This window comes from Mesoplodon densirostris, chromosome 5 (genome assembly GCF_025265405.1).
Source record: "Mesoplodon densirostris isolate mMesDen1 chromosome 5, mMesDen1 primary haplotype, whole genome shotgun sequence".
NCBI classification, from domain to species: domain Eukaryota; kingdom Metazoa; phylum Chordata; class Mammalia; order Artiodactyla; family Ziphiidae; genus Mesoplodon; species Mesoplodon densirostris.
In genome coordinates, this window is record NC_082665.1 from 68308207 (window position 1) to 68326203 (window position 17997).

Here is a 17997-nt window from a genome sequence, read left to right on the forward strand (position 1 = left end):
ACCGAGATGATCTCCCTGTGCTATGAGGCTGCTTCCCACTAGCTATCTATTTTACATTTGGTAGCGTATATATGTCCATGCCACTCTCTCACTTCTTCCCAGCTTACCCTTCCCCCTTTCCGTGTCCTCAAGTCCATTCTCTTCCTGTCCTGCCCCTACATTCTTCAGAACCATTGTTTTTTTTTTAGGAGCTGGAGGAGTCAGGCTCCCGGACTCCAGACTATACTACAAAGCTACAGTAATCAAGACAGTGTGGTACTGGCACAAAAACAGAAATATAGATAAATGGAACAGGATAGAAAGCCTAGAGATAAACCCACGAACATATGGTCACCTTATTTTTGATAAAGGAGGCAAGAATATACAATGGAGAAAAGACAGCCTCTTCAATAAGTGGTGCTGGGAAAACTGAACAGCTGCATGTAAAAGAATGAAATTAGAACATTCCCTAACACCATACACAAAAATAAACTCAAAATGGATTAAAGACCTAAATGTAAGGCCAGACACTATCAAACTCTTAGAGGAAAACATAGGTCCAACACCCTATGACATAAATCACAGCAAGATATTTTTTGACCCACCTCCTAGAGAAATGGAAATAAAAACAAAAATAAACAAATGGGACCAAATGAAACTTCAAAGCTTTTGCACAGCAAAGGAAACCACAAACAAGACCAAAAGACAACCCTCAGAATGGGAGAAAATATTTGCAAATGAAGCAACTGACAAAGGATTAATCTCTAAAATTTACAAGCAGCTCGTGCAGCTCAATATCAAAAAAAGAAACAACCCAATCCAAAAATGGGCAGAAGACCTAAATAGACATTTCTCCAAAGAAGATATACAGATTGCCAACAAACATATGAAAGGATGCTCAACATCACTGATCATTAGAGAAATGCAAATCAAAACTACAGTGAGGTATCATCTCACACATGTCAGAATGGCCATCATCAAAAAAATCTACAAACAATAAATGCTGGAAGGGTGTGGAGAAAAGGGAACCCTCTTGTACTGCTGGTGGGAATGTAAATTGATACAGCCACTATGGAGAACAGTATGGAGGTTCCTTAAGAAACTAAAAATAGAACTACCATACGACCCAGCAATCCCACTACTGGGCATATATCCTGAGAAAACCATAATTCAAAAAGAGTCATGTACCACAATGTTGCAGCTCTATTTACAAGAGCCAGGACATGGAAGCAACCTAAGTGCCCACTGACAGATGAATGTATAAAGAAGATGTGGCACATATATACAGTGGAATATTATTCAGCCATAAAAAGAAACAAAATTGAGTTATTTGTAGTGAGGTGGATATACCTAGAGTCTGTCATACAGAATGAAGTAAGTCAGAAAGAGAAAAACAAATTCTGTATGCTAACACATATATATGGAATCTGAATTTTTTAGAGTTGCTGAAAAATGTCTTAACAAAACACTGGAGGAAAAAGTTGAGAAAGGGAGAATAGAAGAGATTGGAAAGCCTAGATGCCAAAAACCAGGAAGCAAAAATTTTTATCCGTGCACAGTACTGCCCAGGAACTATGGGACTGTGCTGACCAATATATGTCAGTTTGGAAGGGTATAATCTTATGATGGAGATGAATTAATCCAGTTATCCCAGCTTGACACTAGTTAATTAAGATCATCAAACTAACTCTCCTTGTTCTGATATTCAAGCTCAATAATATGATTAAATGACCAAAATCAATAATATAATTAAATGATTAAAATTTAAATGATTAATATCTAGCTCCCTGGAGACTTTTATAGAGAGCAGAGAGAATATACTGGCCAATGAACAGGAAATTAAACTTTTTACTGTTAACTGATTAATGTGGGCATTATGGTTTCTACAACAGACTTTTAAGTTTGGTTAGACTGAATTGTATACTTTAAACCTGATCAAATCTCGGTCTACCAAAAACAAAATTGATTTCTCAACTGGGAAAGCTGATTATAAGATTAAAATTAATGACTCATCTCCAATACAGAGTTCTAAGACCTTAGAATTAGAAAGGCTCTTGAGGTTATGCTGCTCATTGTCTACTTTTTTCTCATTATTCATTGTTGGGACACTACTGTCTTTCATGATTCCTTTCAAATAGAATTGGCTCCAAAAAAGCATTTTATCAGGCAGAAAAGAGAGAAGGCTTATACTGCTTTATGGAATAAATTCTATTAGAACACCCAAGTATAGATACAGCAAAGACAAATAGATCATATTCATAAGAAGTACACATTTAGGGCTTCCCTGGTGGCGCAGTGGTTGAGAGTCCGCCTGCCGATGCAGGGGACACGGGTTCGTGCCCCAGTCCAGGAAGATCCCACATGCTGCAGAGCGGCTGGGCCCGTGAGCCATGGCCGCTGAGCCTGCGCGTCCGGAGCCTGTGCATCCGGAGCCTGTGCTCCACAATGGGAGAGGCCACAACAGTGAGAGGCCCGCGTACCGCAAAAAAAAAAAAAAAAAGAAGTACACATTTAATTACCTGTGTGCCCTCATTAGAAACATCTGGCAAAGAAGTCTGAGATGCTATTTCATGTTTTAGCAATGTTGCCTTATTTAGAAATTGGTTGATTTCTTCGGATTTTTCCTGGAGTTGATCTAAGGAAAAGAAAATAAAATTGAAATGATCTTTGCCTCAAGCCTGAAACTTAGTGAGTTATCTTCTAGGGATACACCATATGCTGTTTATTCTAGTTCAGTTATCTTAATTAAAATTATGATGCCAATACCAACATTTTATAAATTGTTTAAATGCTCTCAAGGACCAAAGGAAATCTCAGTAAACCTCCTTCAAAGGTAAAATAAAACAGGTCTAGGTATTTTTTTTAAAAAGTCATTTTTCCTTTCCCCCTTGAAAATGCCCTTAGTGTTTTTTATTTTATTTTCTTCACTCTCCACATAAGCATTATAAATCCTACTGAGATTCTATAGCACAGTTTTAAACATGAACATGGTTCAATTAAGAGAACAGCATGCTCATGTAACATACTGTTCCCATGTAATGTCCCTTAAGGCTTTCTGGTTAATGTTCAGCTCTCTTCAATACAGATCTTCAATTTAATGCTTTCTAAAATCTTTCCTGTATGCCAATCTTTTAGAATTAAACTAAATCAGAGGCATGTATTACTTTAATAATAACACATTAAAAAAATAAGTTTTCTTTAAACCTCCTTAAAGGATAAAAGTTTTCTTTAAAAAGAAATTTTCAGCTATAAGAAAAGCATTCAGATCCATCTTTAGAAGTAAAGATGACTCCACGCAATTCAGTCTCCCTACCTTTGCAGCTTGATCTGGCCTGAGTTTTCCACAAATTAATTCAAATCCTACTCATTTCAGTCAGTGAACCCTTCAGACCACAGTTATGTTTCACATAGGGTTCTTTTTAATGTCTGACACATTACTATCAATAGTTTTTAGTACTATAATAATAATTTTATTAAGCCAGATTATAACTTCAGTCAGAGATGGGAGAAATGCAACAAAGAGTTCAGAAGAGACACCTTTCTTAATCATTCTATTCATTCAATTGGTTTAAGCAAATGATGTCACTAAGAGATCCCGGAAATTTTAAAGGGATGCTAGACAAATGGGCATCAAATGCAATCAAATACTGACCTTCCAGCTGCTGAATGACCTGAGCTGAAAGAGCTGCCTGTTCACTCTTATCTTGGAGAAGCTTTGAATTTTGATCCTTTAGGGCATCACAGGCAGAGTGCAGCTCTTGTTCACTCTTCTGAAGACTCAAAATGTGAGAGGTCTTCTCTGCCATTTCTGTTTTGTGCTTCTGCTCCAAAGCACTGTACCGGGACTGCAGTTCAGCCTGGGCTTGACCTGCCTGCTCAAGCTGTTCTAGAAGATGATGCATTTCTTCCTGCAGGTTATGGAAAGATAGCTTTCTCTCTGACACTTCAAGTTCCATCTTTTCCATCAGAATCTTGGACTCCTGTCTTTCTGTTTCTATAGTATTCCTTAAAGTACTCTGCTCAGCTTCTATCTGCTGTAACTGCTGGGAGAAAATCTAAGAAAAAAAGACAAAGCCTCATGAACCATAAATTCATTCTTTCATTTCAATAAGCATAGTGAACAGCCTCTTCTAGGTGAAGCCCAGGCCTAGACACTCAGGACCAAACCTACAATTCCATAAGACCCTTTGTTTTTGCTTCTTGATACTTTTGACAGTTTCTATTCATATATATATTTATTTGTGTCATTAGCTTTTCACTTATGTGTCTCCCAATACAAAATTAGTTCAATAAGGAAAGGGACTGTGTCTGTTTTATCATCACTGTTCTCCAGCATCTAGCATAATATCTGGCATACTGAGTACGTGGTACTCAATAAATACTGAATAAATGGATCCAGTCCCTGCCCTCAAGGAACTCAGAGTTCAGTGGGAGAGTCACACTTAAACAGATCATTATAATACAAAATATTAGAGGCCATGAGAGAGATACTTATAAGGTACTAAAAGGAGCAGAGAAGGGAAACTTACCATAAAGTCACACATATGTAACTATCTCCATAGTACCTATCTAGTAAGTAGCACAACTAGGATTTGAACCTGACTAACCAATGACAGCCAGAAAGGGGACTCAGGGTCAGGGTATGGGTTCTGTTAGAACTGGAGATATGGGAGCATGTTTCTATGCAAGAAAGACAGTCGTTCTCAAGGAGAGTTGAAAATTAAGAAGAAAGGATATGACTTTCTCCAGCAGCATGTAGGACCCAGATGAACAAGCAGAGAATGTGGACCATAGCACTGATTCCACATTAGGATTTGGCTCCCTGGATGTGAAGGGGCAGGGACATAGGGCATCCAAGGGCTGGTAAAGGAGTAGTCCAAATGGTCAGTCGCAGATCTATAGCAGATAAGGAAAGGAGCGAGGCCAAGAAAGAACCAACATACCAGAGCAACACATGAAAGGATCAAGGAATCTTAATAAGAATGAAAGTCAGGACAGCCCAAGAAAGGGAATGACAGGATGGGCTACAGTCAGGGAATAGGATACCTGAGTTTAAGATTTTAGAACATCAGCATCCTTAATCACTTTAAATTTAAGGGAATATTGCATGGTGGGATTATTTCAAACCAACATAAAGTTAAACAACAAAACAAACAAAGAAGGGACAGTACATAAAGCACAAGAACCACTGAAGACAGAGAAGGGGTAAACTGACAGAAAAGAAACTCCTTAGAGGAAAATATGACATTCTAAAGAAACTAGGACCCTAGACCTAAAATCACAAAGGAAAAGAGCAACAATAAAAGATGTGAAATGTAAGCCTCATGAGGGAAGGAACTGTATATATTTTGCTCATCATAGTATCACCACCACTTAAGCACAGGGAATTTGTTGAAAGAATGAATAAATGGCATCAGTTCTCTGAAGGCTTCTAACAGGATTTTATACCTGCTGCCTGGCAAACTAAAGTGGAAATGAATACTCCCAAGGCAGGTAGTAGAGATCACAAGGCAGTACCTGGTTTCTCTGTTCGGCAGCAGTCAGCTCCTGTTGCAGCAGGTCCACAACCTGAGTACGGCCCAACAAGGCTTCTTCATGCTCCTCAAGCTTCCTCTGCAGCACCCTCAATTTCTGAGAAGAAAACGTTTAGACATAATGTGCTAACACATGAGCATCATTATCTGCTTACCTTTCAAAATGTCAGGTAGACTTGGGTACTTAAAGATTTTTAGATGTTGAGGATGACAGATTAAAGGGTCGGACACCAGCATGCCACGCTTCCCATCCAGCAGCAACAAAGAATCTCCAAAAATGTCTTCTTCAGAGCACCAACAACAACCAAACTGACACAAGGAAGTCCCTGAATTAGGGAGCCTTTTTCATAATCAGATATTTATTACACATATCCACTTTTAAAATTATATAGTCATGTCCTGTACCTAAATAACATAGGTACACATATATCCCACTCACCAAAGAGAATATTCTCTATAGGCAAGAACCATTTCTCTTCTAGTTTCATGCATGGGACAGGCACTTGATAAACATTTGTTGAATGTATAAGTCAAAGATACACGTATATATTAATATTCTACTTTAAAAAGTGCTATATAAATTAACTTTATTTAGTGGTATATTCTGAAGGATTGCCTAGAACTTGGAAGAAGTTTTCACTCAAAAACAATTAAATGAATCAGCCATGAAATACCACTGGAGTGCCTTTGGGTACCACACTGCACTACATACTAAACAGAAACAGATACTTTTGAGTTAGTAGATGATAAACTTAAAAACAATGAAGCCAATTTTCAAAAATAACTCAATGAATTGAAAATAATGAATGAGTTAATAAAAGACCTTATGGCTTCAAAATCTCTGCTTTTTATCTTTAAATTTTCTAAAGTTTAAAACTGACTTCATTGTTTTTGAAGCTTTGGATCAGGTTTTCAAGGCACAAAAGTAGCTACAATCAGCAAACTAAAGAGAAACCAATTTCTGACTACCACATACATTTGCCAGTTAAACTGAGCTTTTGAGTAGTGACAACCTGATTAGAGGGGTAAGAGGCAAGGTAAGGGAAAATAAATAAGCAATATGCAACAGAAGAGAAGAACACCAAAAAGAAGGCAATTAATGAGCAAACCCAGACCAAGTGAAGAGCAGTGGGTAAGGGTGGAAAAGTGCTGTGATAACTTAATTAAATGTTAACCAAAACTACAATCATTCTACTAAGTTTTAGCAACACACCTGTTGCATCTCTGTTTCCACATCTGCCTGGGTTACTAACTGAAGAAGCTCATCTTCATGAAGACGAACTTGTGTCTCAAAGCGGGCATCTTTCTCTCGGACCACCTGCTGCATGGAACTCAACTGAAGACACACACCAGAGAAACTATACAAGTTACACTCCCAGAATATCGCACAAACAAAACTCACAGACTATTCTCCAAATACAGACACTGAGAATTGATAGACAATAAGGTTTTCAGATTAAATTTTGAGTGCCAAGGATGAGAATTCTGGAAGAGAGATAGGCTTTGATGCTAACTTCGGAATGAGAGAGAAAGCCTACCATCAAATTCAGAAGTCAGCCTAAACATAAGTTTTGAATAAAAACTGTATTTGCATGGTTAATAGAAGTGTTTAAATATACAAGAGGTATATTTTTAAAAGATCTAAGGAGATCAGAATATTAGAGGTACAAAGTTAGATTCCTGTTAAGCCCTAGACAATTCTTTGAACATCACACTCACGCTCAAAAACTTTCAGTGAAATTCTCATGCCCTATAAATATAAACTTCAAACTAATGTATCTTTTACTCAAGATTCTCTACAACTGGAAATACAAATCTTTCTTTCAGATCTCATTTTCAAAGAATTGCTTCTACCAAAGAACTCGGTATATTTCCATTCAAATCCACACCACCTCCCCAGACAGCTATTTTCAACTGTCATTACTTTCAGCCTTCTAGATCACCCTCATTTGTAACTGGCTCTTAACAAAATGAAATGGAAATAAATTGACTGGTTGTGAGTTGCTCAGTAGCAGTGTTTTTGTTTTGTTCATAGGTTTTTTGTGTGTGTGTGTATGTGCGCGTGCGCACCTGCTTATTCATTTCCTTAAGATCTGTGGTTAAGCATGCCAAACAGCTCTTCGCGTGTCCATTTTGCACAGGTCCTTCAACTATTGTTGATTTTTCAATTTGTGACACCTTGAACCAACCTTGGCTCTCCTTCTAGGTAGGAGAAAAAAAATCTTCATAATATCTTTGATTATCTGAATTCTGAAATCACTATGAATTTGAAATCCTGTGTTTCAAATGTATAGGCATTGGAGTCCTTCATGAGCCAAACACATCTACGCATCCTTTCCCATAAATGTACCATATTCTTTTTCCTGAGACTTTGCTTACACCACTCCCCACAATTGGAACACCTTTCCCCACCTTGTTGAAACTATATTATCTATCCATCATAGTTTTACCTAAATCCTGAGTTTTCCATGTAACCTTCCTTGGTTGTCACATGCAAGTAACCCCTTTCACCTCTCAAAATACTTTCAGTTTGTATTGTTGCTTGCGATGCACACTCTGAATGGCTTGTATTACGACGGATTTGTTAATTCACATAAATGTATTAACGGATTCATCATAGTGTGTGTGTGTGTGTGTGTGTGTGTGTGTGTATCTTGGCTTGCCATGTTTTAAGCCACTCGGTAAAAATATTTTGTATTTCTCCATCCTACACTGTACAAAAAAGGACACAATAAAAGCTAATAGGTAAAACTAAGGATTTTAGGATATCCAGTTTTAAATGTATACACAGCAGTAGGTCATCCATAGACAGAGAGCACCACTAATACTACAAGTTATCAATAAACACCAAACACCCAATGGATAAGATTAGCTATTATACAAAGGCACTTGAGGGAAAAAAGAAAAAAAAATGTTTCTTAAGTCAAAAGCATTCCCAAAGGAAAAATATGAGTGGGTGGTCAAACTGGAAATTTAGAAAAATAGAGAGAAAGAGTTGAGGATGCCAGTCCAAACAGTCTGGTCCTGGTAGCAGAAATAACTATGAAGAAGAAAGTCACATACTGGTGCCTCTTAACATTGAATCACACAACCTATACCACTTTCTCATTACATAATCACTAAGTAATCTTCTGACTATAACTTATCATTAAGATTTTACTATAAAGAAATAATGGACCTAATCACTTGTATTTCTTTTGGTTTATCTAACAGTCTCTTTTGAACTTAGCATAAGCTCATTCCTTCCTAAAAGACAGAGTCTCTGTGTGCTATTAAAACCAAGTTTCTGGGCCTGTAGAACTAAGAAACAGCCATAAATTAAGCTATGGGTGTATTCATCAAGGTAAATAACACTTCTAATTTCTTCTACTACCACACCCTTCTAATTTCTACTGTAATATTCTAGCTACTATACTTCCATCTACTAAAGTTTTAAAAATAGACTGTCTGAATTGACTTGTCATGTAATAATCTTAAACTTTCATGATTCTTTATTCTAATGATTCTGAGGTATCTTCCAGCCTACCTGAGCAGCTTGCTCTGCCTGTGTCTGGCTGAGCTGGGTTTGCAAAGTGCTGATGAGTTCCTCCTTCTCTTGGAGCTGTTTCTTCATCATTAAAAATTCTTCCATCTCTGTTGAACTCTTAGCAAACTGAAGACATAGAAGAAAAAAATATTTAAGCAAAAGAATTGGCACTCTTAATTCTTGGACCTCCTTTTCTCATTTTCCCTAAATACCTACCAATATCCTTCTAATTTCTACTTAACACTGAAGGGAATTGCATGTACTGTGTTTTTTTTTTTAATTATCAAAATTATTTGTCAGAGGAAAACAGAAACAATAGCAGCAGTTGTTCAGTTTCTCTGACTCCTCACAAAGAACCAGACAGTACAACTAGATAATAAAATCAAAAACCCATGGACAATATTTACAATAAATTAGGAAGGTAGTACTACAAACCCCAAAATACAAGTAGGTAGAGACAAGCCACCAAAAGACTCTGGTATTAAGAGTCTGTACAATAGGAAGAAGGCAGCAACAGAGCAACATCTGATGGCCTTGAGAACAGGAAAACCCGCAAATAGCTAGTAAATTCTTATTGGAAAGCCCAGTTGGCCAATCTTAGAACAGCTTAAATTGGCAGGGCTGTCCCATTCTCCAATACTGGCTGAACGCAAGGGGTCCACAGTAAAAAGGACAAAAGTGCTAGAACAATCTGGCCCAGCTGAAGTCTCAAAACTAACTCATCAGGGCTGCTTTCCAAGACACCAACTGCACCAAGAAAAGACTTCTAGGTGTGAAATAGAAATTAAACAGAATAGGGATAACAGAAATAGAAGACAAAGGGCTATACACGTGCTATAATATTCATTATCAACTATGATATATTCATATATCAATTCATGTGGCTATCAAGGGCTTGAAATATGCTTAATGTAAATGAGAAATTTAATTATTAATATTATTTAATTTTAATTAACTTAAGTATAAATTATTTTTCCATTAAATACAATTGTGTTTTGGTATGATTATATTTCACTTCACTTGTTGCATCACATAATATACTGCTGAATTGTTGTGCAAGTAGTAAGTGTGCATATTGCTCCTAGTGTTACAATAAACATACCAGCTATCTAGCCAGTGGCAATGGATTGATTCCATTTAAATAATTTTTTTCCTACACACCTATGTGATGTGTTTATTAGAATACTTTATGCAGAGAGCATGAATAACAGTTGATACCTATGTAAATCATAATTGGTAATTAAAATATAAATACTTATATTTATTGAATTATTTTTCTAGTTCAAAAATAAGTATAGACACACTTTTAAGTTTAAAATAAAGGTGTACTACCGATACATAGTTCATTCCTTTTTATTTCTAAGTAGTATTCCATTGTGTGTTTAAATATTCTCCTGTTGATAGACATGTTGTTTCAAGTTTTTGGTTTCACAAGTAAAGCTGCTCTGAACATGCATATACAAGTCTTCATGTGGACATGTGCTTTCATTTCTCACAGATGTAGCTTTAAAGCCGATATGTTTTTCAAAGTCAAATTAACGATTCTAAGTAATTAACCAGTTTCTAAACATGGATGCAAATATTAAGGGAAAATGATGTTTCAGCACTCAGTTCAGTTATTAGAAAGTTTCTATGTATGTATGGAACAACTTGAGTATATGAATCTATTTTCTCAACTGGAAATTTTATGAAATCTAAACACAGATGAAGTACTTCCAATGAAAATTTAGCATCCAAATTGATATATAATATAAAATACACACCAAATTTCAGACTTAGTGCAAAAAAAAGATTATAAATTTACACAAAAATAATTTTATATTAATGTTAAAAGTATATTTTTAATAAATTGAACTAAATGAAATATATTGTTAAAATTAAGTTTACCTGTTTCTTCTTTACCTTTTGTAATGTAGCTGCTAAAAAATTTAAAATTATACACATGACCCACATTATATTACTACTGAGCAAATTTGGTATAGACCAGAGTGAAGGGCAGGAAGAAGAAAGCCAGGAAATCTCAGAAATCCACCTGCCTTATCTTTGAACACAACACAAAAACAACAAAAGAAAAAAGTCTGTTAAACAAAAAAAGTTTTCCTGAATCAAGCCTCCTTCTAAAAGTTTAGGAAAATTAATTTCACACAAAAATAAGAAACATAAAATGATCAAGGTCAAATCCCATCCAAAGTTATTATTAAAAAAAAAGAAAACTAAGGAGCAGGTGAGAAAAGCATACCATAGGCATGCTCAAAAAACAAATCGAATATGGATACCAAAGGGGGAAGTGGGGATGGGATGGATTGTGAGATTGGGATTGACATATATACACTACTATGTATAAAATAGATAACTAATGAGAACCGACTGTATAGCGTAGGGAACTCTACTAGGTGCTCTGTGGTGACCTAAATGGGAAGGAAATCCAAAAAAGAGGGAATATAAGTATACATATAGCTTATTCACTTTGCTGTAGAAACTAACACTACATTGTAAAGCAAGTATACTCCAATAAAAGTAATTAATTAATTTTAAAAAAATCAAAATTGCAATTTATTTCAACAGGTGTTAAGAAAAATTAAGAAAATTATACAAGACATGAAAGAATAAAATTAAAAAATGAGAATTAGAAAAACTCAGAAATGAGGTGACAGAATTCAGGAAAAATTTGATTCTGCTGAATCAAAATGAATTCTGAAAATTCATTTCAGAAAAGAGCACAAAACAAGAAGGAACACAAAAGTAAATAAACATAAAATAGAATGCCTTAAATAAAATAAGAAGAAAAAAAGAAGAAACTTTTGAAATGAAGAGGTAAAAAGGAACCAAAAGTGACAAAATGGAAGATAATCAAAGATGGAACATATGGATAATAGAAGTCCCCAAAGAAGAAAACAGACTAAATACTACAGCTATATAATTCAAGAAAACTCTTCAGAAATAAAAATGTGCAATACCAAATATTGAAAAAGCATACTGGGTATCTACAAATATCAGCCATGGATGACAAACACCAATGCACAGTCTAGTAAAATTACTAGACTTAGTGGGGAAAGAAGGAAGGGAGGAAAGAGAAGGAAAAGGAAGGAGGAAGGAAGGAAAGTGACAGATTCATAGACAAATATTATAGAACTAATGTTATTAGTCATATAATAATCCATTGGGCTTTTAGTGATTTGTTAACTTAATGATTATGAGGTGATTTACACCCTTACCTGTGTAGCTTGCTCTGCCTGTGCCTGGCTAAGCTGGGCTTGCAAACTGCTTATTAGTTCCTCCTTCTCCTGGAGTTTATGTTTTATCTTGTCTACTTCCATCTCTTCTTCTGTAGAACTCTTGTCATGCTGAAAATGTAGGAGATAAAGTCATTTAAATAAATGAATCTAATTTGCCCTATACAGCCATTTGATTATAGTGTTATCCAACTGATGGGAGCAAAAAATAACACCTGACCTAACAACAAGGAATGAATCTTAGAGTTTTCCAGTTTCAGTATGGCCAAGTAGTTCCTATTAGAACCATCCTCCCTCAGATAACCACTATAAACTGAACAATATAGAAAAACAGCTATCTGAAAATGCTGGAGAGCAACCAAAAGCAGGAAGATACCAGAGGGGAGCCAATACTTGGAAGAAATGGAACCATGTTTCCCATTTTTATAGTTTTTAGTCTGAGGACAAAACCAGTCAGTGACATACAGGACTAAAACATAACAGAAAACTCAGTCTCACTGCCTTGAAGAACAAGAGGACAGAATTTAGGAAAACAAAGCTGCTAAGTGAGGGGCAAAGCATCATAAAAGAGACAGTGGCAGGGAGGGGGGAGGAATTCAAACATTTCAATAATCTATTTTTTCCCAAAATCTCTTCCTTCGACTGAACCAGATTCTACCTCCCATCTGAAGTCACCACCAGCCTCTACCCCCCAAAATGAACCTAGCCTGCTTATTGGAACCACACAGAATAATTTTACACTTTCTTCCACATAATAGTCAAGTATCTGAGGATTGCCATCATTTCTTCAACTACGCTTTCCAGAGACTATCAAGCTCTGTCATGGGTACACAATAGTTAAAGAGCTACTGTGACTGATTGCTGGAACTTAGAAATCATTTAATCCAACCCTTTTATTTAACAGAGGAAGGAAATGAAGCTACAAGATGCTAATTTGTTTAAGGTCTCAGAGCTTTAAAAAAAAAAGGTAGAGTATAAAATGGATGATTTAAAAATCTAACAACATAGCAGAGGGAAAAAGTTAAAAGAAACAAAGCCACATGGGGAGAGACAGGTTGGTGTTACCACAGCCAGGGGGAAGAAAGAATAATGAGAGGAAAAAAACAAAAAGTAAGAAAAGAAGAATCGAAATGAATACATTAGTTGAGAAGAGTAAGAGAAGATTCTAAAATAAGCTTTGAGAAGTTAAATAAGGCTATCAATTCAGGAAAAGTAGTATCTTCTGAGCATTACATCCAGGAAGGAAAGACGAACCACAGTACTAGTGAGCTAACTAGTGACCCCAAAGGTTGTGCCTAGAGAATTGATTAAACTCTCATTTCCCAAGAACTAAAATCATTGTGAATAAGAATACTAGTGGGTCAAAAAATAAAACAGGGTGAAATCTAAGAAAAAATTAAAAGGTTTCTTACATAGAGTTACATCTAAGCTAACTGGTAATGTGTACTGTGATGTGCTGGCCTCTCTGTATTCTATTCCAAACTCTCCAAACAACTGAAGTTTCTTGTTCTCTAACTAGCTGGCTGAATGTGAATATTTGGGGTTTAACCATAGAGGAAAGGTAATAAGAACAAGTATTAGGACAATGCTCTATTCCTCAAAAGGCATAGGCACTTTCCTCACTCCTCTCTCCATCCCCAACCTTGAACGTTTTTGTTGGTGGCAGTCATAAACCTACAGAGCATCACTTAGAGGAGCCCAAAGTAATCTAGCTGATTAAGCCCACAATGCATGAAACTTTAATATACTATTATGTGGCCATATAAAGACAAAGAATATTCTGTATCAAGTCACTGAACTAAAGAATTTCAGAGGTGGGAGAAACCTTAGAGTTCACCTAGTTTAATCTTCTAACTAAAGATAAAACTCCTCCAAAAGCTATGTGCCTCTCCTACTTAAATGCCTCAATTTAATTTTTTTTTCTTCCTGTTAGCCTTTTTAACTCCCTGAAAGTCTAGGTCACAACTAATATTTAATTTCCATATTTTCTGTTGGCCTTTTATTCTGTGTTTGGCCCATAGCCCAGCTAGACTGCAAGCTCAAAAAGAAAGGACGGTATTGGGGACTTCCCTAGTGGTCCAGTGGCTAAGACACTGAGCTCGCAATGGAGGGGGCCTGGGTTCAATCCCTGGTCAGGGAACTAGATCCCACATGTCACAACTAAGAGTTTGCATGCCGCAACTAAAGATCCTGCATGCCGCAAATAAAAGATCCCGCAGGCCACAACGAAGATCCCATGTGTTGCAACTAAGACCCAGCACAGCCAAATAAATAAATAATTTTTTTTTTAAAAAAAGGACTGCATTGGGCTTCCTTGGTGGCGCAGTGGTTGACAGTCACAACAGTGAGAGGCCTGCATACAGCAAAAAAAAAAAAAAAGGGACTGCATTTAGTGCTGTATTACTTTAGCTTCATAAATTTTTGTGATTAGTGAAGATCTGCTATAATGAGAGCCTTTTTCTACTCAGAAAATGTGTATTATACCCAGTCACCATACCTTGGAGAGTTGCTCCTCTGACTGAGATTCTGTAGACAGAACAGTCCCTCCTTGTGCCTTCATCTCTTCTATGTGTTTATTCAAAGAAGTTAATTTGGCCTTAGCATGAAGTTTTAGTTTTTTAATTTTGTTATCAGCAGCTTTTCTCTCTTCCTGTCAGAGAACAATGATGGTAAACACACAAATGCTTATTCATCACTTATCCAGCATATAACAAGTTATTCTCAGTAGGCATCATCTTAGACTAGTAGGGAAATCAGATTCTCTAATAATCTAAGTGAAGAAAAAAATCAAAGTGACTGTTATGTCTTTTATCAAGTGCTTGGCAAGAAAGGACAATGCTACCTGTAGAATTTCATCCTTCTGCTGTAGTTGAGCATCCTTCTGTCCAATGATTTCTTTTAGTTCCTGCACCAACTGTTCTGAATAAGCCAGGCGCTCCAGAACATCCTCTTGTGTTCTATCATTAAATTCCATGTCAGATTCTTGGGGTAATTCCTGGTATTTAGACAAAAAGTTGCCAATTTACAAGGGAAAAGGTATCAGCTTCTAAACAGGAGGTCCTTCATTCCAACTTTATCTTATCTCTTGTCCAACTCATATCCTTACTTAAGAAATTTTTCCGAGGAGATGAGGACCCAGGGGCAGGGTATGGGTTGGAGGAAAGGAGGAGCCTTAGTTGTCAAGAATGGGGCTTGGCTTATGTAAATCTTGCAGCCTAGTGGTAAAATTCCCAGGGAATGAATGCCCTGGGCTGTGGAAGTCCTCCAGAGATGTTGCTTGGATATTATTTTAAGAGTTGTTTGGAGGGGCTGAGAGTTGTGGAAAAGGAGGGGGTGTGGAGGATGGTGGAGGGTGGAGGAGGGGGAATGGGTAGGGAGGGGGAACAAAGTGAGCACGTGTGTACACTGTAAGGCGTCTAAGGCTGTGCAGGGATGGACAGGGACACGCTCATACTTACCTGGCAGAGGAAATAAAAATAAAAAAAATTTTAAATTTTAAAAAGAAATCTTTCCAATAATAACTACCCAATATTAGTTATTACCCAATATTATTATTAACCAATAATTATTATCATAGCATTTGTAATATGTATTAAGTATTTTGTAAATGTTAACTATTTTACAAACATTATCTCATTTACAGTCTTATCATACTAATTTTACCAAAGAGAAAAATAAAGGGAAGCAAAGATCACAAAACATTTAGTGGAAGAGCTCAAAATTTAAAATTAAGAGAGTAGTTGAATAAAATTCTCTTAATCATCAGGAAATACTGCTTGTCTTTTAAGAAAGTGAATGGACTTTTTTTGAGTCCTATGTGACCTTCAAAAAATACAATACAAACTATAAGAGAAGTGATAGATGAATTTACAATAGCAAACAGATGGTCTGAAACCCAAAAGGTGCTCCAGTTCCACCATTTGTTGTTTCAAACCTTTCCTATGAAACAGGAATACATATCCGAGGAGTTAAAATAATCTAGCACTAAGTAAGCCCCAGGGGGACAAATGAGGACAATCTTTCTAATCTCATCCAGGACTTGATTCACATCACTGGGTCTCATAGGCTACAAACTTACAGGAAAAGGATAATTTACACCGTCTCAATATTTTTCTTAATCTTCTCTTCCACTTAGCACAAGGAAGGCTGCTCACACCCTTCTACCTTAAATTCTTGTCCTCAGAAGAACATGGAACATATTTCTCATTAGTTTAATTCAGAACAGAGCTACTCACAGGTTCTAAGGAAGCCCTCATATTCTCATCAGTTTCATCTCCTGATAATTCATGCAAAACAACATTTGCTAATCCTGACAATCGGCTCAGCATTTCTGCAAGGAAAGAAAACATAAGAATCAGTCAAACAGATACATGCTTCTCCTATGATGGTAACTATCATCTACAAGTTAAATAAGAAAACTGTGCAGGTGATATATATTAGACACAGAGTACATCATCATGATGTCTTTAAAAAGGCATTTCAGTATGTACACTGTAGGCAAACACTGTTCTTTTCAGTGACAACTACACAGAGATTTTAATCACCATCACTAATGTTTTAAAAATGAAATACAGGGGCTTCCCTGGTGGCGCAGTGGTTGAGAGTCCGCCTGCCGATGCGGGGGACGCTGGTTCGTGCCCCGGTCTGGGAGGATCCCACATGCCGCGGAGCGGCTGGGCCCGTGAGCCATGGCCGCTGAGCCTGAGCGTCCGGAGCCTGTGCTCCACAGCGGGGGAGGCCACAGCAGTGAGAGGCCCATGTACCGCAAAAAAAAAAAAAAAAAAAAAAAGAAATACAAATACATAATTGTTTAGTGGAAAATAATACACCTTACAGGTTATCTTTAATGCCTTTTCTTTCATCATAATTTCATTGGCAAACATGGAGTTCTAACTATTCCTTCCCCTGCCAGACTATTATTCACTTCTAATCTGTCATATACACCCCATAATTCAACAAAATTTTTCTTTTTTTTTTTTCTTTTTGCGGTACGCGGGCCTCTCACTGTTGTGGCCTCTCCCATTGTGGAGCACAGGCTCCAGATGCGCAGGCTCAGTGGCCATGGCTCGCGGGCCCAGCCGCTCTGCGGCATGTGGGATCTTCCCAGACCGGGGCACGAACCCGTGTCCCCTGTATCGGCAGGCAGACTCTCAACCACTGCGCCACCAGGGAAGCCCAAAATTTTTCTTTCTTGTGTGCCTCATGAACCTGTTCTTTCAGGAAGCTTTCTCAATAAACCATGTGGTTTCACTAAAATTTAAATGTAATCCTTGTTCAAAACATATAGCATTAAATGCACACATTAGAAAAAAAGGAAGAATGACTAAAATCAGTAACCTATGCTCCTTCTGTAGGAAATTAAAAAAAGAAGAGCAAATTAAAACAAATTTAAGCAGAAATAAGAAAATTAATATTAGAGCAGAAATTAATAAAATTGAAAATACAAAAATAGAGAAAATCAGTAAAACTAAAAGTTGATTCTTTGAAAACATGAATAAAATACATAAAGCTCAGTCAGACTGACAAACAAAAAAAGAGAGAAGACACAAATTATCAATTTCAGATATGAAAGAGGAGAGAGACATCACTACTGACCTACCATACATTAAAAAGTAATAAAGGGGCCTCCCTGGTGGCGCAGTGGTTAAGAGTCCGCCTGCCGATGCAGGGGATACGGGTTCGTGCCCCGGTCTGGGAGGATCCCATATGCCGCGGAGCGGCTGGG

The 17997-nt window shown here is 36.9% G+C and overlaps 1 protein-coding gene across 11 annotated transcripts in view; it reads right to left on the minus strand.

Moving 5' to 3' along the window:
* The window catches only part of GOLGB1 (golgin B1), a 95329-nt gene that overhangs the window by 50809 nt on the left and 26523 nt on the right, over positions 1-17997 (minus strand). For 6 of the 11 annotated variants that reach the window (XM_060098990.1, XM_060098991.1, XM_060098987.1 and 3 more), the window contains 10 exons: positions 16508-16602; positions 15115-15267; positions 14770-14922; positions 12255-12383; positions 9040-9165; positions 7584-7715; positions 6727-6849; positions 5497-5610; positions 3632-4034; positions 2499-2614 (listed from right to left, as the gene is read on the minus strand). In XM_060098990.1, the coding sequence (XP_059954973.1) occupies positions 2499-2614; positions 3632-4034; positions 5497-5610; positions 6727-6849; positions 7584-7715; positions 9040-9165; positions 12255-12383; positions 14770-14922; positions 15115-15267; positions 16508-16600 (1542 nt within the window). In that variant the 5' untranslated portion in view covers positions 16601-16602. The remainder of the gene's footprint in view (positions 1-2498; positions 2615-3631; positions 4035-5496; positions 5611-6726; positions 6850-7583; positions 7716-9039; positions 9166-12254; positions 12384-14769; positions 14923-15114; positions 15268-16507; positions 16603-17997) is intronic. The other 5 variants (XM_060098993.1, XM_060098992.1, XM_060098997.1 and 2 more) reach the window with 3 other exon arrangements.